Raw genomic sequence first — 24475 nt, 5'->3', positions numbered from 1 at the left:
GGTACTGTGAACCACATAGTTTATAGAAGTTGGTTTATTGATTGAAATATCTCTGATGCCTGAATGCTCTTGCAAGTTATTTCATTTTTGGAGGAGAGGACCATCAAGAAGACTGACATACAATAATCCAAATGAGAATCTAATTTTGTCAAGCCTGTTTTTTGGTTACAGGACTGTGTAACAGCAATATCCAGTGTTACTGTCTTCTTAAAAGCATTTATCTTTCAGGTTAAAAGGACAGGTATTGAGAAGAAATAGCTTATTCAACCCGTAAAAAAATGAAAAACTGAGTGTAATCACATTATCATGCTCTAAGGGCTTAGTAAGTTGAAACCCTTAATTAGAATAACTCTACATGTGAGGATAGGACACCTGTATATGCCACTGGAACCATTTACTGTTTTACCAATCACAAAATATACCAATCTCAGCGATCTAGAATTTTACAGCCCATACTATTGTTAGTGTGGTTTTAGCTGTTACTGTTTCATGCAGTAGTATTTTCTGCATTTTGAAGGTTAGTATTGAAATAATATCACTTCCAATATATCTAATTGAAAAGTCTCACAGCTGCACAAATAACTAACTCTGTTGGGGAAGGGGGAAGAATCAAGAACATTTGAAGACAGTACTAGAGTCTCTTTTATCAGGACAGTTAAAGACTGACCCATTGTTTAAAATCAGATCTTTTTTCCCATTCCTGTTTGTTGGGTTGGTAGTTTTTCATAGTAAGAATTTCAAAGCATGCTGCCTACTTGAGCAGTTCTGTCTATGTACAGAGAAATTGCGTCACGTCCATACTGAGCTTGGTCTTGGAGAGTGGAGTCATTCTGCGTACTTACAGATCAACCCTGCAGCTCAAGCTCAGTACAAACAGTAAATCCATTATGAAACCTGTTGTATGTATGCTGGCCAATTGGTCTGGGGCGGCAGCAAGTCAAACAGGGTCTAAAATGTAAGATTTTGATGACATCAGCTTCTGTTCTCATATATGTAAGGTAATTTTATATGCCTTGTCTTTCTTTTCTTTGAGATTTAACTCATATTTACCATAGAGTAAGGGCATGCAGAGATGTAATTACTATGGATTACCTAATATGTTGTGTTAATTTATGTGGCTGTGTTCTCAGTTAGGTTTGACTAAAGTTTAAACCTGGTGAATGTTTTGTCACAATAAGCACACAGGTAACCTGTGGAAACTGATAGCTTTTAGTGTAAATCTCTAAAATGGTACATAGGAAATCTTATGTTAGCTCCCAGTTCTGCTCCAATTCTCATGTACATTCCTGCGGAAATTCTTCAACCCCACTTTCTGCCAAAGTACTCCTGAATACCTTCACTTAACTTCTCCAAGTCTTTATCTATCCATAACTATGCCAGGAAACGGTCTGTGTTCTTACGCATTTTCAAAAAAAAATTTAGCTCAAATTTCTAAAAGAATAATGCATTATTTAAAATACATGCTAAATCAAATGGAGTTCAGAAAAATGAGAAGCCCAAGGAGTCTGTTCCTTTAGCTGAGGATACAGATCTTATTCTCTCAGAGATGGTGCCCACAGAAAGTGGAGAAACAATTACAAGATGTGAATCTGTATTCTTCTCTGAGGTTACCCACGTCACTGAGAGTTTGAAGCATCTTCTGGGTCAGGAAGTTCATTTAGTGTGTGCAAGATTTCTGCTGGCCTGTGTAAACACATATGGCACATGAAAGGCAGAGCAAATTCTCATGGATATGAGCTCCCTAGAGCCCTGGAGAGCTACAGTTGTGTGGTGCTTAGTGCCTCTAGAAACTCCAACACCTCCCTACACAGCATCCTATAAATTGTGTACAAGCTAGCCTGGTAGTGGAAACAATTTAACATGTGAAAGAGGAAAAAGCCAGCAAGATGAATACCACTACACGGCATGTAATGAAACAAACAAACAAGCAAAGTCCCATTGAACAACTCTGTATCTATCTGTCTGGGGAGATTGCTCTCCACCTAATACTGACGTAGTCGTGGGCTAAATCCCATCACTTTAATTTAAAAGTAACAAGCATGTATTTTACTAACTAGTCACTGTATCTGTCTATTCCTCATTCTGTGCTGACACTGTTTCCAGATCGCACACATAATCTAAATCTAAACAGGAATCAACAGAAACAGAGCTATCACTCCATTCACTGCAGAGTGAAAAGCTCAGGAGTGAGGATACACAATACACATTTCACAGTGATTTTAGAGAAGAGTTCAGCAAGATAATCTGCATGAGACGAATGTGTGAGTGAAGCTTTTATATTTGCTTCTTGGTCTTTCTCCAAGGTGCCTTTGCTAGCTGGTTCATTTGCAGTCCATATGTGAACAGCATTCTTTAGCAAATCCCATTTCCCTGCCTTAAAATCATGACTCGGTTCTAATTCTCCACAGAATGTCCTGTGTGTTAGAAACTCCTGCATTCTTTTTTCAACTTCTATTTCATTTTAGGGATGTGGAAAGTGCATGTGCTTTTGAAGGTCACGAAATATAAACTGCCATTTTCTACTTAGTCACCAGCAGTTACAACTCTCCTGTACCCTCATGCTGACTTTTCAAGATAATGTATTATCTTCTTGATCTTGCCTGACTCTAGCAGTTGGCATGCTGGAAGGTACTATGTTCCATCTGGAGGGTTAATTAACTGACTAATAAACAAGAAGCCAATGCAGATCTGAAGGGTGCATAATAAGAGTTGTGTTCTCCCATAATTCCCAACATATAGTCTTTAATCACCAGCCAAGGGAGCAGGAAAATCTTGTGAGAGACAACCTGTATTTTCACTTAACTAGGCACCAGAGACGTGTGTCAGCTGAGGAAACTTCCCACTGACTCCAATGAATATTGATACTATGCTTTCTGCTCCACATCCTTAAGATCACGACTTTGAAGTCCCCATGTTCCTTGGCAGCCATCACTGCACATCTTCCTTGGACTGAAGCTACACCAGAGGCAGACTGAAATTGCTTCTCTAAGGCCCACGAATCAGATTAGCAAAATCATATCACAATTCACTATGACAATAGACCAGCACTTTAAAAAGTTTTCTACCTGTTTTCTACCTGTCCTATACCAAAATTTACTACACCTCAGTTCTGTTAGTATCACCAAATATCAAGGCAGAAAACAGATATATTAGAATTATACTATCACATCAGGAATTAAATTTGGTTTTAATTATCAGTTGTATGACAAACTCCTGAAGTAAACAGACAAAAACAGAATGTAGAAGCTCAATGAAAGCTGAATGTTTTCTGTCTCTCTGACATATGACCAATAGGATCCCCACTGGAATAACACAGATGTGAAAATAACCTCCATTTCTTGCTGAAACTTCTCTCCTGCTTCATTAAATATGACTATATAGTCATAAAAATGTAAAGAGAAATACATTTTTAAAATTTACATTTCCAGAGCAATGCAGTAAAAATTGTTTATATTAAGAGCTATTCTTGTTCAGAGCATATTAGTTGATATATTAGACCAGTCATGTATTTAGTGCTGAATAACTCACCTCTCAAAGGGTATTACCGTATACTCCTAAATAAAGCTGAGTGGTTTTATAGTTAGTCATTATGGAGCAACTTTTTTCTTCTGTTGGTTAATAGTTGACTGATGTCATGAAACATTAGTATTCAGATCTCTTTTAAATAGCATCCTTTCTATGTTAATGCAAGAGTTGCTGTAAACATTGTGTCCTTTTCAAAAATAGTAATAGCAGCCTAAGCTTTTGGTTTCCCTATGAACAAATTACAGAGTTTATGACAATAGAATTCTGCAATTGAAACATGCATTGTGAATACAGAAGAGAAGCACTTTTAATTCCTTTTTCTGTATTCTCAGTGAATAGTTCCTTTTCTGGGTAAAAATAGGATTATTCCCATAACTTCACATTATTTTGTGTAGTTCTACCACATCTACTTCTTATACCAAGACATTCTGCATCTTTACCTCTCTGTTTTACAGATTCCTTGTATGTCATTTTAATCGCACATCTCAGTATGTTCTACCTCTGCAGTCCTTTATTTTTAATTCAGACTTGACTAGATAGCTGTATTTCAGATAAGAGCTATAACATCAGGTTTTGTACTGATGTTGTTATATTCTAACACATTATTCAGACTTCCTATTACAGTTTGACTTTTTTCACCTCTAGCGCAACCTGAACAAAAATCTCACTGAGCTGTTGCTTTTGAAGTTTTGGACTGTTGGTTTTGTTTTTTTCTTATTTGTTCCTTTAGGCTTTTTTTGTTTGCTTTTTATTCTTGATTTAATAAAAGCAACAGTTGATGCTGAAATAGATTATTAGTTTGATAGAAAAGAGAAAAGCTTCCATAAGGGTAAATTGGGTCTGTGATAGGACAACAATTCCTTGCTGAGTACTTCAGTCCGTTATAAATATTTTTATGTTTCTATATAAAGAGTGCATGTTGCAAAGCCGTAAACAGGGAACCTTATTTGTATGTGGGAGTAAGACATTTCTTTATGGATCTCTTTATGAAAATCAAAGTAATAAGAGTTAATTAAACTAGTCTGTTTGAAATGCAAAAGACAAATAAATAATTAAAAAGCAGGCTCAGTTTGACTGTCTGCCTACTAACTCACATATAGGCCACACACATCTACTTATTCACTAATTCTAAATGTTCTGTGATGCTTGAAAGACTTCAGAAGCTCCTTCAAAAAAATCTTGTCTGCACTCTTGCATGCTGTAATGTCCAGGATACATGAATTTAAAGAAATCATAGATAATCTCACAGAATTTAAATTACCAACAGAACCAAAAAGCAATTGCTGTTCGCTTTTTACTTCAATTTAATCTGGAGCTGCTCTCAAGCTTTATCTTCTTTTTTGTGTTTTTAATCTAGTTTGTGTATGTGGAAGGAGAAATAATGTAAACTGGTAAGAATGGACTTGAAGACATGGCAGAGTATTTTAAAAGCTATATTCAGATAATAAAATTACGAGATTGCAGACACTTCTTCAAAATTCATCTTAAATAACTGAAGTATCTTTGGGAAGAACACATTATGAACATTTTACTCACTGAACAGAATGAGATGTTAAAAATAACTTAATTTGAAACTCATTTAAAATCAGTTTCAAAAGCAGAAGTATTTGCTGCTTATACTAATTTCATGTAATACAGCTTTTTTCTTTGTTATTATTAACTAAGTTTATAGCAATACTCAGAGTCTCCGTGAACTAGGTGCTAGCGATAAAATTGAGACGCAAATCCCATCATGAAAAAAATTTACTTAAAAAAAGATAGGCAAAATGTGGAATGAAAAGTAACATTCTTCTTTGGCTGGATATAAGGAGAAACCTTGTCATGCTCCACAGTCAAGCAGTGGCGGAGGTTGCCCAGAGAGTCGGAGTAGTCTCCATTTATGGAAGTTTTCAAGACTCAACTGGGGAAATTCCTGAGTCACCTACTGTGATCTTGTATCTGGCCCTGCTTGGAGCACCAGGTTGGACGAGAGATCTCCTGAGGCCCTTCCAGCCTGAATTGCACTATAATCCCATGGCATTGTGCTATGATTGTCCTTCACAGCGGAGAACCAGACCAAAGACGATCAGAACAAGTATAAAAACAGCGGTCCGAACTTCCTGACTTAATTCCAGGTCCAAGACCACGAAAATATTCTTGCTCACTTTTAACATAGACTAATTTAGTTTAGGAGTTTGATAGTATATGCAAATTTTTATATTCTGTCACACATAGTAAAACTGATATAATGTGTATTTTTAAAATTTAACAAACTGCCACAGCTAGGAGTCTTTCTCAGACCTCTAAAAAAGGCAGTATGTAACATATTGATTCAGTGAGCCACATGAAATGAGTTGTTTGCCAAGGGCTCACGTCACTGCTTGTACTTTTACTGGGGTACTTAACAACTAAAAGTGTGCCCAGTAAGGGTGCTTGCTGAACAGCACGAAGATACTTTCATGAAAGCTGGGGTTATAATTGTTAATAAAGTTAAATTCTTTATTTCCCGTAATTTTAATCAAACATCCTCCATACATGGTGACATTACTATGTTTAAAACTTTTCATTTAAAACACATCTTATTTTTGTCCTGAACATTGGAAACTGACTCTATTTTATGTTAAAGAGTGAATTGTGCAGAGGATTGTGCAGAGAAATGTGGTGATGTTTGGTAGATTTAAGTATGGTAGTCAAACATGCAATGTTAATTCGTACAAGTAGCAAAAGGACTTCAAGTGGGATTAAAACTAAAACAGAATGGTCACTTCGTCTTGGCAAAAATTTTGTGTATAGGTGTAACTGCAGTGAAGTTGTGATGAAGCACTGCTAATATAAGCTCTGAGATTTTGCTCCTTCTAGACACAGAAATGCGAATACTACTAAAGCAAATATTACTATGTCCTGATGTAGAAGTGCTATTTCTCTTACCTTTAAGACTCCTGTTTGCCTAGAAGCAAACATCCAGAACCAGAACCGAACCCTACAGACTCCAAGGCTAGCTGGGAACAGGTTGGTAGTAATTATCCTTGCTCTGTTTCCTTCCTTCTGGGCAGACGAGTTTACATACAAAAAATGCTGTCCTTTACCTTAATAAAAAGATAAAAAACCATGTATAGTTGTTCGATACTACTTGATGCTTCAGACCATTATTACACACACAGATACTGATATCTTTTACCACATACACATATACCCTACATTGGTTGTACAGAGATCTTCCATGTTAATACTTTGTTCATTTCTGGTTTTTACATACAATATTAATATAACCTTCCTCAGACCTCACTCTGTTTTGTTTTGGTTTTATCCTTGTGTAAATACTTGATTTGTATTTGAATAACAAATTTAAAACGTGTTGCAAACAAACACTCACTCACAGATTCTAAGGATCAATTTGAAGGTTGACATTGCAGGAGTCAGGAGCACCTTTGCTGATAGCTCAACATTTCCTCAACAGCCATTACAATTTTCAAATAGTTCAAATAGTTTGAAGCAATCTTATTTGAGATGATGTTTTCAGGTGAGATTATCTGGGTTTCATGTTATGCCTCAAGCTTTTTCAAAAACACGTAAGGAGAGAAAAAGCTATTTGAAAGATTATAATGACACAGATAGACTATATTCTTCATAAATAGAATGGTCCTATATAGTTGCACACTGACCAGCAAATTCAAAGACTAAGGTGCCTGCCTCCTTGATAAATGATACATGGCAAAATTATATATGATATATAGCAAAATTTAAACAAGCTTGCTTGTTTAAACTTGTTTAAAAATTTGCTGAAGTTTTTGAGGGTGAAATGTTCTGCACTTGATCAGCTACGTCCTCTGAATATTTAAATCACTCATGGATGCAGTGGCAAAAGGTTGAAAGTGTCCTGGTTTTAGGCAGGAAAGAACAATTTGAGAAGAAAATGTACAGAAAGGAATATTTTTAAATTTGAGACCAGCATAAGGTAAACACTGGTCAGATTGCAAAATGTTAAAAAAGTAAAACAGTTGTTATTTACCACTAAAAGTCTTTCTTTTCAAATCACAGAGCTTACTATCTTCTCCCAGAGACTGACCAATGCAATGTTATTTTTGTTAAACTGATGTAATCTTTTTCAAAAGAACATTTCTATCCATCTGAAATCTGTAGTGTCAATGTAAGTTGTGCTAGATGAAGCAATATAGGACACATTTAAACCAGTATGAGTTTCCTCCTCACAAAGTTGTACCGATATGCTTAATAAAAGTTGGTACAATATCACAGGCTTCTTTATATTGCCATAATGGCATATATGGTCTGTACAATCAATTTATACGCCTATGAACTACAGGAAATGAGTTTGTAACAAGAGGAGTTGGATTTGGGTCAGGAATGGGCTGATAGATACTTTTGGACATTACAGGTCACCAGTCTCTAGGCTGTTTGCAATTCTGACAAGTGATTCATTTTTTCTAATGTGAATATTTCTTGCCCAGTTAATTTACAAGTAAATTACAAATCTGGGTAATTTTGCAAACACATTTGCTCTAATTTTGCTTTCCTTTTGCTTTGGTTTTTATTAACTTTGTTTTTCTTACAATTGCTGGGTAATCTCACAGAAGCAAAGAAGAATCGATTAAATGAGAGAAACTGAAATAGAAAAGCACACAAAATCTCCTTGAACAGGCATCGGCTAATGGTTGTTTTGTCATCACACTGCATCAAAGGAACAGCACGAACGCAAGTCAGACTACTGATTTGCAAGGAACAGCTTGCCTGGGACCACTGGAATAGTTTCTACCTCTACCTGTCTGTTCCATCCCTTTCCAAGAGGAATGAACCTCCACGTTTACAAGCCTGCAATAGCAGCACAAACTAGTATGGATGTCTGCTTCCTCTAAAATGAAAAACTGTGATTTGTGGCAGATAAGCATGATCAGGTGACCAGTTCCTGCAGCAGGTATAGAATCCTCTAAAGGAAAAGGCAAGATAAATGAGTAGGACAGAAATGGCTTCAGCCACATGTTGATAAGGTGTCTCTGCAGATTTTGGAAATGTAAAACACCAAAAAAGAGTCAAAACCTGGAGATCGTGCTGCTTACAAATTCAAGTGAAAAACACTAGAGATTGTGATACTTCTGCATTGAATACTAACTATTCTTTGCTGATTAGACAGGAATTAAAATAGGGTTTCTAACCTTTAAAGCTTCTGGAAAGGAAAGCTAAACAATAGAGACTGGTACATTTATGATGGAAATTAATATTCCATCCAGGTTTATTGTACTGTATTATATATTCTATATAATATATTATATGATTTTATATTTATATAATATAATATATAATTATAACTTGCTGTCTAAATAATACAGATAACCGTAATTGTCTACCAATAAACTTCATTCTCCTAACAATCAATAAGCGTTCTGGTAGTAGTCTGTCAGCAACATCTTGTAGGGACACCTCAGGAAACACTTCTATACTATTTCTGGCAAGCCAACGTCAGGGAGATAAGTTAAACCAAGATCTTGTGTGCATCCACACACACTGCTCCTCAGTCATTCTTTAAGGACTAGTGTATGATTGCATGTTTTTCTACAATTCATGAGGATGGTACCACACTCCAGGAAAAGTAGATTATTCAAAATGTTGACAAGGAGAGGAGTGCTATTGTAGCTAGTTACACTTTCAGAGAATTCAGCTTTTAAAGCTGGACTTTGTATAGCAGAAATTTGTCATTCATACTGCACACGAGGTTTCATACAGAGATTTCATTTGAATCCAATGACTTCTATAAGAAGTAAACAAAACACTAGTGAAAGGTGAGAAAAACACAGAGCTGGTGATAGGGAGAGTGAAAGATAACAACAGACTAAGCTGGGTTCTCAGAAACACTGGTTCTTGAACATGAGTTTGTTAGAGGTCGGCAAGATGTCCTAACGTTGCTTTGTCCGGGTGCAAGCTAATATTGGAAACACAAAGCTGATACTTCCATGGAGCTGCCTATAAAAATGCCTACAATGCAACACGGTCTTCCAGAGATTGACTGCAGCACAGTCAGGGTCATCAGGTGGTCTCAGTCAAGGTGCTACATAATATAAACTCTACGCTATGTGCTTGGGTGACCTAAGAGAAATGGACGGCTGGACTATTATTTGCACCTTTGTTTATCCAAAGGTGTTGAGCCATTCCGCAGTGGATGGGTTCACCGTCGCAGCATTTCCGAGTGAGACCTGACGGATTATTTTAGCGACTCATGATTGCAGACTTGGAGACAGTTACTGCATTTGCACAGGCATGCTGGACTATTTTAGAAAGAGGTCTGTTGTGTCCCAGATGCGATGATTAATTACTATCTTCACATTATATTTAGCAGCTCATTGCCTAGGAAATTACTAAACAAATGCATCAAGCTGAAGCGGAGTATAAGGAATAATATAATCAGGACAACTCTGAAAAGAGCAACCTATAAAATTACAGTGCTGCTGAAGTGATGATTAAAAAGGTTGGTAATAGGCTACTATGCCAGGCTGTTTGGTTGTGTGTTCAGACAGAGCTAGAAGTTACCAGAACATATAAATGACAAGACATAATGTGTCAAAACATTTAATATATATTTCGTATGGCTTTTTCATGATACATATCCTCTATTGTCACTTCACTATAAAAAGGAAACATTTTAAATGCTCGTTGAAACTGCTTTGTGAACTGTGCTAATTGCTCGCTATGATTTGTCTGCATATACAGAAAGCTCAATGGAGATTTGCTTTTATCGTGACACTAATTTACAGGATTTACGTTTTCAAATTCAGTGAATATTTCATTTTCCCCAAAGCGATGTAGGACACATGCCAATACCTGGTGTATGGTCGGTATCAGGACCCATTTGCCCAGTGACAACACTGTTGCTAATATCCCAGTCAAAATCATCACTAGGGTCTTGTGTTAATCCACATACAGTGGTCCATTCTTGATCTTGTGTTTCAAAATTACAGCTTCCAGGAATACTTGTGTAGTAACCTGAAAATACAGCAAGAAGTGGATTATTATCCCAGCTCTTAGATGTAAAAGGCTATAATGAACATACTGTACTTGGTAATGGAAAGGGTTCTGTTTGGCTAATGCTATGATTCCTTGTGTTACATGTACTGACATTAATAATATATGGCAGTTAGTAAGGAAAAAAAATTCACCCTTTGCTTCCTGAGCAGGTATAAACAGCCTTAAATGTTATTACAGATATATGCCCATGTAAGTCTTGACAAAAAAAATGATGACTTCACCAATTTTAGTTATTATTCAAGGTGAATGGACAGGATGATTCCCAGCCAACCAGCTAGCAAAACTGGACTCCACTTCCACGGTGACATTTTTCATGAAAACATGTTCTCTCATCCTTGTGAGTGTTATTCATGAAGGTAGTTTTATGATGAGAGAGAAGTTCTAGTGAGTAGGACACTGACTGAATTCAGGAGATCTTTGTGAAACTTCCCGTTTCTAGACCTGCCTCTGATATTTCAGGTGACTTTGGAAAAGTAATTAAAAAAATTATACAAATCCTGTTGTAGAGATGAAGAGTTGAATCAAATAGCATCATAAACTCTTCTTTGGCTTTTAAAAGTCTTTTCCTTAGCTATAAAGCAGAAGCAGGTACACAATTGCTGAGTGAGAGTAAAGACTGCCCCTCTGAAAGGATTCTGGGAAAAGCTTCCAAACTATTAAACATCACAGCCAGTTGTGCATTTTAGAAACAGGTCTGACTGCGATTATTTCAGAACTTCAAATGCATTTGTGGATTTTCAGTGTGTTTCTTGATCTAGAAGTATTCTGCAACATTAAAATAAAATTGTCTAAGTATTGTCAAGGTATAAAAGACACAGATAAAAAGAACAGATTTAATCAACTTTTAGTGATCTTTTTTTTTTTTTCCTACTTCGATGCTACAAGAACTACTGATGTCATTCTTTGTAAAAATAACTCATAAATATCATAGACCTATTTTGTATGACCAAGATCTGCACACGCACTGACTGTAACCCCATGGGCTTGTCTTTCTGTAAAAATGTGTCACCTTAGCTAAATGTATAGGACAAATATCTTAAAGGAAGAATAATTTTGATCCAATGAATAACGTATATCCCACTGAATGCTAGGAGAAGGATCTGTACTGTTCTGTAATGTACTACAGTCTCCCTGTACTGCAAGGGACTGAAGCATCTGTCATGAGGAGCGGCTGAGAGACCTGAGACTGTTCAGCCTGGGGAAGAGAAGGCTCAGCTGAATTTTATCAATGAGTATTGACATATACTCAGCAAATACTTGATGAGTAGGTGTAAAGAAGACAAAGTCAGACTCTTCTCAGTGGTGCACAGTGTCAGGACAAGAGGCAGAGGGCATAAATCCAGGAAACACTTTTTAAGGTTAAGAAAAAATTTTTTTTCTTTTACTGTCAGGCTAGTTGAACACTGAGACAGGCTGCCCAGAAAAGTTGTGGAGTCTCCGTTCTTGGAGATATTGAAAACCTGACTGGCACAGCCCTGGGCAACTTATTACAGTAGACCCTGCTTCGAGCAAGAGGTTGGACTAGATGATCTCCGGAAGGGCTTCCCACCTCAACTGTCCTGTGCTTGTGTTAGTGCTGTTCACAGTATGGCCTTCAGGAATCATAAAAGGAATACACAAGTGCCCTGGGCATCCACACTGATGCTGAATTACAAGCATCACGTAAGCCTAATAAAGCCTAACTGCAACACCAAACACCCTCACACGCAGGTAGGGCAAAGAAGGGAATCGAAATAGCAAGCACAATTTTCTTGTACAGTTCTAACAAAATCAAAGTTCAAATGCATTTGGAATTTATTCATAATAGATGACCAGACTTCAGGAACTTTACCCTAACATCTTAACAGTTCTTTCAGAGGGCAATTATGAATAAGTATTTATGGACAATATTTACAAGCTTGACGGAGTCACCCAACATATCTGCACCTGCTGGGTACTTTTTATTTTATGGGTAAACAGAGCCTATTTAGAAGCCACCAGAAGAGGATTATTCCATTTATCTGAAAAATTGGTTTTATTTCAATAATTCAAGCACTCCTCTATCTGGTTCATCAACACTGAGATTTGCTATTAATCAAATCTGGGTGTATAATTGGCTGCAATTCATGAAAATAGAATCTGCTTTCATGTGTGCTTTTTTCACCTCAGTACTTCCAGTGAGTTACTGAAAGAGACTGAAAATTTTGCAAGATTGTCTGACTGGACTGAATGAAGCATAGAGCAAGTAATTTCCGTGAGTTTATTTAAAAAAAAAAGAAAAGAAAGTCCTAAGTGGATACAATTCATTTCAACCAAATTCTGTTGTAAATCCTGCACAGAGGAATTGCTGCTGAGTAGATTATGGTCCATTTACTTCTTTCAAGTTACACCGGTATAAAACCATAGTAGAACACGAAATAAGCTCGGACTGTGAGCTCAGAGAAAAGAAGAAAAAAATGCAGAAAAATGTGGCCATAACCTCTTCTGATGAGGCAGGTTAGACTGTGAAGGGCTTTTTCTGTACCTGTTCTGCTCTCCTTTCTGCTTAAGCATCTCCTGTTTCCTTTTCGTTAAAAAATGATGTTTCCATATCTAAAAGGTATTATGTGCCCATTAATGTTGTTTATCCCCATCTATAAGGTATACGCTCAGGGATAAGGAGTGTTTATCCAAATGTAAAGCCTCATTTGTTGGAACTAAGATATAGCAGATAGGGAAATATTATACCTGAGGCTTATCCGGGTATCCTGTATGACAGATTATGCTATGTCTCCTCTATTACTAACTTGATATTTTGTCAGCAACGGCAAAACTACAGACTGATGAAAATATATTGATGGAACTATAGCCTTTCTGTCTACAGTAAAAGGATAGTTCACTCTGTTTATTTAAAGTGAATATCAGTTTGTTGGGGTTTTTTTTTCTTCCCTTGGAAAAGCTTTTCTGCAGCATAGCAAAGACTGTGTTGCTTTACTGTGATTCAAAATCATTTATAGCCTGAAATGTTTCCATCTATTATCTAAGAAAAGAGCGTTGATGCTATCACAGTCCTTCCAGACATCACAGAACGTCCACTGCACCCCCCTGCCAATGAAGCTACTATACCCTGTAACAATATTTACAGAATAAATTGAGTGCCTTGATAGTCTTCTGAGTATCTTTACAGAGCAGTTTACGTTGGACAGCAATTCAGACACACCGTGTCTCTGTTACATCTGTAAAATGTTACAAGGGTGAGTTTACGAAGTATTTTGCTGATCTTACTTTTTCTAACTACTGAAAAAATATTAATTTTATATACAAGAAATACTGGTTATCTGTTTAAAATCTACCTTTTCTTCAAATCTACTTGAAAAAAGCTAGTCTTTTAAGGTTATTGTTCAACATAGATTCATTTCCATGAATATGCTCACAAAATTCACTGGAACGCAAAGCACTGCAGGAGGCAGAAACCAGCAATAGAGACACCAGCTTCAGTGTATGTATTTCAGAACTTTTACTTAAAAGTTATTTACTTTTATGAAAACAATAAAGAGGGAGAAACTCAAAGTTAAATCTCCTATAGTGACATCTTCGTATGTATTACAAGTTGTAAGTCTTCTGCCTGGCTGAAACAATATAATTTACATCACTCGATAAAGGGTCATTATTTTTGTAACCATTTCAAGTCCAAGCATTTAGCAACCCTATGCAAGAGAAAACGTCTTTGACTTTCAGGGGATCACCAAATATTGGTTGATTTCAAAGGAGTACTTGGACTTCAACACAATGTGAGCACTGAATCAATGCATGTAATGCATTTACTTTCTCTGTCTACCAAGGTTACTTTTGATCGTATCTGCATTATGGCAGAATTTGGCCCTCCAGCTCGAAGATTAAGAATTAGACTTATTATTAAACTGTATATACGGATGGCTCGAGCTTCCTACTCCAAAAGTCTGCTCTGGACAGTGACTGCAAATAAACAAAGACATGGAGCAGGAACAAAGGCACAATGTTTTATTGCTTTTGAGTTTCAAGTCTGAATTGGAAAGCCTGTTAACTTGATCCAGATTTTCAAAATTAAGCTGTGTCCTTCTATCTCAAACAGAATTACTGAAGAATACCTACAGATGAACTTTGTCTCAGTATTCACTAGGACCTCAAAAATATAAACAGACTAGATTTTGTCTGTAATAGAGTAATAGCAAAAAAATATTTTCATAGCTCTGCAGTAGCAGCAAGAATAAAAAACAATGAATACGTAGTAGCGACACAACTCAGATCAAAAAGAAGAGATTAATTTGAGAGGAAGACAGGCCTGTTTTTAAATAATTACTTTTTATAGCAGAATCATGTCTAAATGTTATTGTGCTATAATTTGCTTACTTAGCTTTTTTGTTCAACATTGAGAGCTCAACATGCTTTCAGCTTAATAAATGAGTTTACATGTTCTCTCAGAGTTATTTTGTATTGTAACCCATGGATTTTATTCCTTAAACTTGTTTTCAGTCCTAAATCTGGTTTTGGGGGTTTGGTTTTTTTATATTGAGTCTTTGGTTTGAGTAAGGTACACTTTTGCATCTAAATCACATTTAAATACTTTTTGCAGCAAATGTTTCTGAGGATCTGAAAATGTCAGAGCTTCTGAGCTGGGGGACCAGGCAACCTGCTTGCAATTATCTTCTGAGCAGCTGTGTGAATTCACCTAAGCTATGCTCCAGAATTGAAAGTTCTGATTTTAACTGGAGATTACATTAATACACGAAGAGATACTTACTGCAGTCGGCTTCATCTGATAGGTCTTCACAGTCTGGTTTATAGTCGCAGACAAACTGAGACTCTATGCAGTTCTCATTTCCACACACAAAATCAGTGAGGGCAGGGCATTCCCTGGGATTTTCTCCAACTGGAACCAAGAGGACAGTTAAACCAATATTGTAATTGAATTAAAGGATGCTCTTTTTTATTTGTTTAGCCATTATACACCATGACTTCAGTGATTTACTGCTTCCAGCAGTTGTTGTTTGGTCTCACCCTTTTAATGGTGCATTACGCGTGTCTTAGACTAGCCTTGCCCCAAGCTTCCAGGGTAGGAAGAAAGAAAGTTCAGTTCAGCATCAGCACTACTGTTTTTTCAGTGTATTTGTTCTGCATGTTCCATAAAAAAGGGATCTGTGAGCTGTTGAAAAGTACACAGGCTAAAGGCTTTGTTCTGCTCATAATTACAGAACATCATTTTGAAAATAAGAACATTTTAAACTGAGAAAAATCACTGTTATACAATATTTACATAATGCATAAACTTTTAAAGCCTTTATAAGACATTTAAATTTTTGAAGACTTTAGAGAAACTTCCTCTCTGAGTGTGTGAGCTGCCCAGAAATACCTCTTATGGGATTTAGTATGAGGATCTGTTTTACAACAATTTTTGATCATCTCTGAAAGTGAGTGAAAATCGTGTCATAAAATGAAAGTTAGTAACTTGCACATAAAGCACTAGGGCCAAAGCCAAAGAGTGCTGAGATTCAGTCATCTCTGAACTGTCAGACTATAAAGAAACTTACATTAATTATTTTTGAGTTCAGTGCACTGGGTGTATAATTTCAGCTAGTACTAATTGAAACAGTTCTGATAATCCCAAATGCAACATTTAAGATGTACTCCTATTAACCTAAGATTGTTTTTCAATCTAGAGCTCCAAGTTGTGCAATAAAACATTTAGGAGAATGTATTTTGACTCTATTCATTGTAATATGTTTCATTTTTTCCTTCAAACATGACTAAAATGTGACACGTCGTTAAACACAGTCTGGACAGGACACCTTGATATTTACCTTTCTGCAGACCCATATTTCCAGAAGGGGAAGCTATTGTCAGGGTATTAATCTCCCCAAATAGAGGTGCTTCCTGAATTTTACAGACTGAGGAACGACATTCTCATTGAAGCAAAATAGGAAAGGAGAACTAAAATTTTGTTTTAGTTTAAACACGTACGTGAGGTAATATTAAATAAAGCAACAACACAGGGTTAAGAGTTAAACTTGCACTTAATGAAAAAAGCTATAAATGTTCTTTTTTGACATCACCTTCTTCCAAACCTTTTGTTTAGCCAGTAACCTGAGCAATCCATTGTTTGCTCAGTTCTACACATAGTCTTACACCATGGAAAACATCCATACAGACATGGATTGTTGGTATACAGGCATAGGATGAGTTTTAAAGGAAGGGCATAGAGCTATAATAACCGAGGGGAGTGTGTATTCGGGTTTTTTTCTTTTTACGAGAACAGAGGCTCCAACAGATTTGCTCTTGCAAATTTCTTGGGGAAGTTACTTTTTGTTTTCATTATGCTTTGCTCTCTCTTCTGCGATTATTCAGTCCATAAACTTGTGGGGTCTGAAAACTATATGAATATGCTGCAAGTGAAAAGACCACAATCCATTCCTTTCCCACAAAAAGAGAATATAGATAACAACCCCCCCCAAAAAACCCAAAACAAAATACTATAGAATATAAACCACAAAAACACAAAGAAGCTTTTCATAGCTTACGATAACAACTGAGCTTTAAATCAGCTGAGAAATAACTAGATTAACTAGAATCAGTGGAGCAATTAAACTGCTGATTTTCTCCTAGATCAAAGTTGACAGGCCACTGCACATATCCTTGTAAACCACCTTTTTTCCCTTACAGTAAACACTTGGGGACTAGACTCTCATAAATTAAAAAAAAAATATTCAAACAATTATTATGGCATAGCAAAATGCTAATGGTTTATCATACCCATTTGTTTGGTTTCCCCTTGGAACTATAGCATTTCCTGAAAACCAGGACACCACAAGAAACTAGCACAGGACATATTTTAGATGAAGCCGTAACTACTGACTACATGTTATGCAAATCCCTATGCCAAATGAAATGGCAGCACTTGAAAAGGAAAAAGCATACACAGGATATCACTTTTCAATTAAGCACAATTTGGACTGATGCAGCGAAGAGCTGTATAACTTCTAAGTAGTTTTTAAGAGACCAATAGAACTAGCTTGGCTTTTGGATCATTAAACCCTACAAAAGAAGCATGTTAATGATGGTTGCCAAAGAACTTTCATTTACTTACACTCACTTTCCTTTCTACATATTTGGTTCTGTACAATGTAATGCTCTGAATACCAGCAAAGATAAGACCTTCCCTGGCAAGAATACATGTGTGTGTTTGTACATAGAAAACAAGCAAGACACAGGTGCACATCGTGCACACCATAAATAAATTGTGACTCTACTGTGGATACATCACACGCTATATTTTTATATCCATCTCCAGTAAATATTGTCTGTGGAAAATGAGCCCATATGGTACTCCCAGAATTTATAGTCATAACAAGATTCATTTGGAGATAACTGATAACTACAACACTATTACCCCAGACACTTTGTTTGAGTTACCAGGAAAAGATAGTCTATGAAAGAACTCATGAAAACAGTCTTCTTTCTTTTAAGTTTGCTACTAGAGGACAGCACTGGACCAGTGACTTTTCTCTGACACTGAGTGCAAGAGCACTCTTTTACCAATGTTTTGTAAGATGAAAATATTCCAGTGATACCCATTACATGTAAAACCATGGAAACAACCACACAGACCAAATATCATCTCTATAAGCTATAGATCTTGACTGTCTGAGACAAAATGGATAACTGCAAAAAATCTTCTAGTTTGATAGGTACCAGTAAGTTTCACAGATTGGGTATTAGGTTGACACGATGAATGTTCTTCTATTTAAAATACTTATCACGAAAGAACTGATTGATCAGACAGCCATAAAGAAGAGGTGCTCTTCCTGTGTTGCATTACAATGTTTAAGACTTAACAAAGGTTGTCAGAGGTTATGTTTGGCCAGTGTTATGTGCTTGTGACAGGTATTGGGTAAATCCTGAGTTATGGCTGCTAAAGGCTGCAGTGAGCAAGACCTTGAGCTGTTTTGAAAAGCAACACATAACTCAAAGTCAACTACACAGAGCTGCTGTTTACCAAGAGTATCATCTTCTCTGCTCTCTCCAAGAGGAATGCATGTACTCACTCAACAGTAAAACATCACCATGTTGACAGCATGAAATGTAACATCTAATGTATATTCAAGGAAAATTAGACTTTTCCATCCCTATTTATCTTTTTTAGAAATTAAGGCCCTTTCTGAGTAGAAAATTTTTCAAATTAAAATTGAAAATTCATCTCTTTCTATTATTTGGGTTTTGGTTTTTTTTGGTTTTGTTTTTGTTTGTTTTTTTTTAATTGGATTGTACAGTAAGAGTACTTAAATCACTTCACTCTCCTCTTTCATAATACTTGAAACACAGGAATAATCACAGATAAAAAAAATTAAAAATGTTTTGTTGAAAATATTACTCAATGAAAGTAACTTTACTTTCCAAGTTTCACCTTTTGTTTAAATTAAAATGCATGAAATAAAAGCTCCTAGAAGGTTTCATTAGAACTGGAACTCAACTGTGCTCAGTACTCTGAAGTTCAGAAATTATGAAACAGTTCGCCTCAAGCTTTTCATTTGCTTACCCCAATTGTTCAGTACCCTTTTCTACATGACTTTTTATAGAACATTAAAACTCTATTAGCAAACTCATCAATGATGTTTATGTCCATGGATGACCTTGGCAATCTTTTGCAGGGAAAACTAGATGAAAAGTTTCTACTCATGCAAGCTAGATATCATTTCAAATAAGGTTATTTTTCAATTCAAAAACCATAGGGAGTTGTCCTCACAGAATGTGTCATTTAAAAGGCCAGATTTAATTCAAAGATATGCATTGTCTCTGACATAAACAGCACATCTAACAAATTGTAATGACTCTTAGGAAAGAATTTCACCTGTAGATACAAAAGCCTGCCAATGGATTTAAAGATGCTCAAGGCAAGCAGCATTATGGTGCCTAAGGCCACCAAAAATCTGTAAGAATAAAACAGTCATCCATAGTTCTGGAAACGTACAAATTTCTCTAAATGAAGCAATACAAAAGACATGAAAAAAAAATTCTCTTCAACTTCTAGTGCTGATATCATGGGAGTATAAAAACCCATACCAGACAAGGACAGAAATTTTTATACTTGATTAAGACTGAAAGACTGGCCTTAGCGTAGGATGTATCAGCAGGATAAGGAGCTCCTGCTCACAATACCCTCACACAGGGAGCTGCTTTAATTTGCTTAATGCTTAAGAAGACACTAGGGAGAAGCACTGAGAACTGGGCAACAAGTGAGGGTCTGGTATTCTAGGCTTTATGCCTTTGGAGCCTGCAAGTGGTAATAGAAAGAGAGAAAAGGAGATAAATCAAGTGTTGCTTTTACAGAAAATTTTTTCTCCTGGTAATTATGAACATGTTCAAACAGAGAAAAACTCCTCCTGAAGCAATTTGATGTGTTCTCTACTGCTTGGTCGTGTCTCCCCTGCCTGTCTCCCCTCCATCCTGATTGCAGCTAGATTATGTCTCAGAAATTTCAGCTGACTAGATTATTTTTAAAGCTTTTCAGTGATATTTACTCTACAAAATTACTGTCAAGCTGTTGTTTCCACTGTGATGCAGAATCAATGCAAACCACTCAATCATAGCACTCTCCCCCCTTATCACAGATATTTTATCATCTCAAATGAATATTGTATTTTTTTTATACATGGACTTGTCCTAGTGTGGTCCACAGGTGGTGGTGTGGCAGACCAATGGAGTACGGCACATAGGTGCAAGTCACAGTTATTTGCAACAAGGGGGCAATTCCTCAGCTAAATGTTCTTCCTGGCTGTACAGAATCATTAGATGTGAAATTCATCTTGGGTGTCGTATTGCACGGAGGCATATGATGGGTTACAGAAGATCAACTGTTATATGCAGTTCATTCCTATTGGAAGGGTGCTTACCTTCTACAGCAATTTCATATGAAAATTAACCCAGGCTGGGGCAGTGTTCATTCTTACAGCACCACTTTTATAGACAATGATTGTGAGGTTAAAAAAAAATTTCAAACCCAGCCATCTCTACCCTCTATATTTTGCTAGCCTTGAGCAGCCTTCACTTTTGCCCCATTCAAAATATGTGGAGTTAAGGAATATACCATTGGATATGGAGAGTAAGCAATATGTGAACTGAATATCAAAATGATGAGATTTTAATATTATACTGAAAAGTTGCATTTGCAGCAATCTACCACCAAATCAAAGTATCTCTGAAGTCAGTAACTTGTTTTCAGGAGATTCACATGAGATAAACAGAAACTGAAAAAAAGGCTGACTTCTCTTCATGAAAAATGAGGTAAAAGCTAACACTTGTTTCTCATATTCAAAATATGTGGCAAATGACCTCAGATGTTTTCCTAATGAGAATCTGAGAGCTGCCAAATCAAGGAAAGGTGGCCAAAAAATCTTTTGGTTAAGCTCTTGTGCATTTTGTGCATAATCTCAAACAGTCCCCAAGTATTATAGACGTGTAAATGCCCACTGTACACTGCAACAAAAAGTAGAGAATGCTGTGACTTTCAAGCTGCTGCCACATTTATATTCTTTCCTTTCTTTTAATTTTTTTTCAAAGACAACTGTCCAATGCAATATTATTCATTCCCTGAAGCCAGGCTATATAATATTTGCTTCTTCAGTAAAAATGAATTTATATATTTTCATAGATTTATAGAAAGTCTTAATATGCAATACTATTTAAGCAATCGCCTTGTGCACAGCGTGACTTGAGCAGGAATTCAAGTCTTCCCCCAGTGTAACTGCAGCAGCCCTGGCAAGCTGGGTTGAGGGAACCTGTATTTCCCCTGCATCCCTCCTGAGCACACTGCTTTCCCCATGGAGTCCTTTGTACGCGGACATTCGGGATGTCCTGCAGAAGGCAGCTGTGGCTGATTTTCACGTTTCCAGAACGGGGTTTATTTCTTGCCTAGAACCAAATTGTGCGTCATCTGTACCCTCTGCTGAGTGTAATGAAATCTGAGTTCAGTAAGATTTTCACTCAAAAAGGATAAAGCACATTCATGTTAATTTATGTTACAGTAACATAAATTAACTTAAGGCTACGAAAAACTACTAGACTTCTCAAAATAAGCTTTCTTCCTCTACAATAAAGCAGACTCAATGGATATCAGCAATTTTTAAATTGACAGCTCAGCATGAAATCAAAGAATGATTTCCTTCTAGAGGCAAATTCTGAACATCTGAACATTAGACTAAAAAATAAGAATTTTGTAATTTATTTTAGCATCTTTACTGAGAACTTTTAGCATGGTGATGCAATTCCAGCGTTCCATGTCAGAATACCCTGACACTGACCTATTTATAAAAACAGGTGAAAAACATCATAAAACATTAAGATATTTTGGAGAGGAACAAAAGAATGAGAAAAAGATAAAACAACCCAGGTAACTGGACATACATTCTGGCTGAATACAAATGTACATCTTGAGTGACTAAATCGGCTCCGGCATTTTTCTCTGCCTGAACTCCCTTCCTTCTCACTTCAGGGCCAGGTTTGTACTGAATATTTCTGTTATAAGAGCTCGAACTTTTCTCAAGTGTCTGAGCAGAAGAAACTAAATTCTCCACTAAATGTAAAGCTTTGCATGATACATAGCTGAGGATTCAAAGAAAACACTGGTTTATTTTAAAAATTAAAAGAATTGGCCTACGCACCCAAACACTAGGATGTTTTAGTTGTTTTCTCTCTGATCTGCAAAGCCAGGATGGAATTCTAATGAGAAAGGATTTCTCTGCTGAGACTTTCAAAGCTTCTTGTTTATGGGAGCATGGAAGCAAGGCTGTTCAAAGGATTGCAGTAACTTCACCTATGGTCTTTTCCATAAATAGTAGGTGAGGAGGAATACAAATGTAAGAGGAGAAAGGGAAAGAAAAAGTTTGCCACCAGGCAAAGCAAGCTTTATTACAGTTGAAAGAAAAATTCTATTCAGCTCAATTTGGTAAATCAATTTCCTATTAATAGGAGTACCGAGGCATTTTGATTTTGCTTTCTTTTAAAAACTGAATATAATTTTAATACCACTTCAAGTATGACTGAATATATACCCTATTTACCTTAAACATGAGAAGAAAATCTTGTGAAGTCTAATCCCAAACAGAACCCACAAAGATCACTGGAGCTTTAATGGCTCTTTCTTCTTCCTAGACTTCTATCACACTGAATTACCAGACCATGAAAATATATATATATCAACTAAATAATCAACTATTCTAGAAATTTATGTTAAAGTTGAATTTAGAGTTATGAGTCATTTATTTTCATTTATCTTTCACTGTTGGTTTTTCAGGTAGTGCCCTGGGATGCCAAAATCAGTATATATGATATGCCTGAGTCAGGTATGTGTTCATGTTTAAAGTCTGTGTTTTGTATCTGGAGTACAAGATACCTTTTCTTTAAAATTACAGATGCACAAAATTCAGACTAGTGGCAACAGCATGTCTGACGAGTTGCACTCTTGATTCACTATTATATGACAGTGAGCCATCAGCTGGAAAAGCAATTCAATAATGTTTGAAGTGCTCTTTAAGGTTACCAGACCACAGCTTATTTCTGACAGCATTTTTAGAAGATGTTATCATAAAGATAAGTGTCAGAAATCTCAAAAATAGAATTATCATTAGGGATTATTCTGCATAATACTCACAGGTATTTCACCTTTTTGTTAAGGCAAAATTGCAGGTATTTTTTTCTCACCTGCAAATAATCTAATGCATGGTCAAAGTCAATTATTAAAAAGTGCAAGAGGTGACCACTCTAAACTCCATTCAGGTCACATAGGGTAGTCTGTCACTAAAATTGTATAAAGAATTATTGTACAAGAAGGCAAAAAAAAAAATCAAACGTCATTAATCAATAGATTAATATTAAGAACAATCTTCCTCTGGCTGTGATGTGAATTCACTGTTTTTGACATTTTTCAATTAAAACTGCAAAATAAAAAGATATCAGATTTGGAATTTAAATTATTTTTGCTATCAAAACATAACTTATCCTCTCACAACCAACTGATAAGACTCTTACCTTCTTTTTTTTACCTTCTTTTTTTTTACCTTCTTTACCTTCTTTTTTTTCTATCTCTGACGATATTTCCAAGACCTCTCACATTTTCAATAAATCCACAGTTGCTTCTTGACCTTCACTTCCATAGAAATCAGTGAGAGCTGAGGGAAATGAGCCTTGCAGGATAGAGCCCCAGAAGCTCAGATCATAATAAATAAAGTTATCTGTAGTGTTCTGCTGATATAGAAACTTTTAACTAATTATTTTTTAAAAGGAAATAGTGAAAAGATTCTCTTTTGTTGGTTGAAAAACTTCATATAACTTGAGCTTTGTAAATCACAGCCAGGAAAGTGAAAAGCAAAGACTGCAGAGCTAATCCACTTCCCTGCGGATTCCCTTATGATGTGTACCACTTCTTGCTATGACACACTATATGAAAGCAAGCTGAAGGAGAGCACATGCACAATAAAAAGTCTTTGGATTTATTAAACTCTGCTCTAGCCATTGAATATTACCATATTGGATAAAAGCAGTTCTAATAGTCACGTGTCAAAAATCCTCACGCAGACTGTCTCTCTCTTCCCTCTTCACTCTCTCCATTTGAGTACATTATTTCTGCAGAGAGGCAATTATTTTATTGTGTTGACTGCAAACCATGATCCAGGAATACCATTCAGCAGCTTCCAAAAGGACAGTCTGTGAGGAGGAGGTTATGCCAAAATATCTGAAAGGTCCAGAATTGCTCTAACATTCTTCCTCGCCACTACATCCATCTGCTGGGAAGCAGATAAATATTCAATTTTTTTCCCATGCACTTTAAGGCTTTCTCCTTTCCATTCCTTTTTGTTTATTTCAAACATACTATTTAAGTTCTAATTATTTTCAATTATCTTCTAGGTTTTTCCTCTGCTTATGTAATTACTGTGGCTAGCATATCCATAATATT

The 24475-nt window shown here is 36.2% G+C and overlaps 1 protein-coding gene across 1 annotated transcript in view; it reads right to left on the bottom strand.

Annotated features, from left to right (window-relative positions):
• The window catches only part of MALRD1 (MAM and LDL receptor class A domain containing 1), a 273631-nt gene that overhangs the window by 69761 nt on the left and 179395 nt on the right, over positions 1–24475 (bottom strand). The window contains exons 30-32 of the mRNA XM_054190597.1: positions 15275–15403; positions 10333–10494; positions 6433–6590 (exon numbers count right to left, since the gene is read on the bottom strand). Of these exons, the coding sequence (XP_054046572.1) occupies positions 6433–6590; positions 10333–10494; positions 15275–15403 (449 nt within the window). The remainder of the gene's footprint in view (positions 1–6432; positions 6591–10332; positions 10495–15274; positions 15404–24475) is intronic.

Source organism: Rissa tridactyla, chromosome 2 (genome assembly GCF_028500815.1).
Source record: "Rissa tridactyla isolate bRisTri1 chromosome 2, bRisTri1.patW.cur.20221130, whole genome shotgun sequence".
NCBI classification, from domain to species: Eukaryota; Metazoa; Chordata; class Aves; order Charadriiformes; family Laridae; genus Rissa; species Rissa tridactyla.
This window is presented reverse-complemented; position numbering and strand designations above follow the sequence as displayed.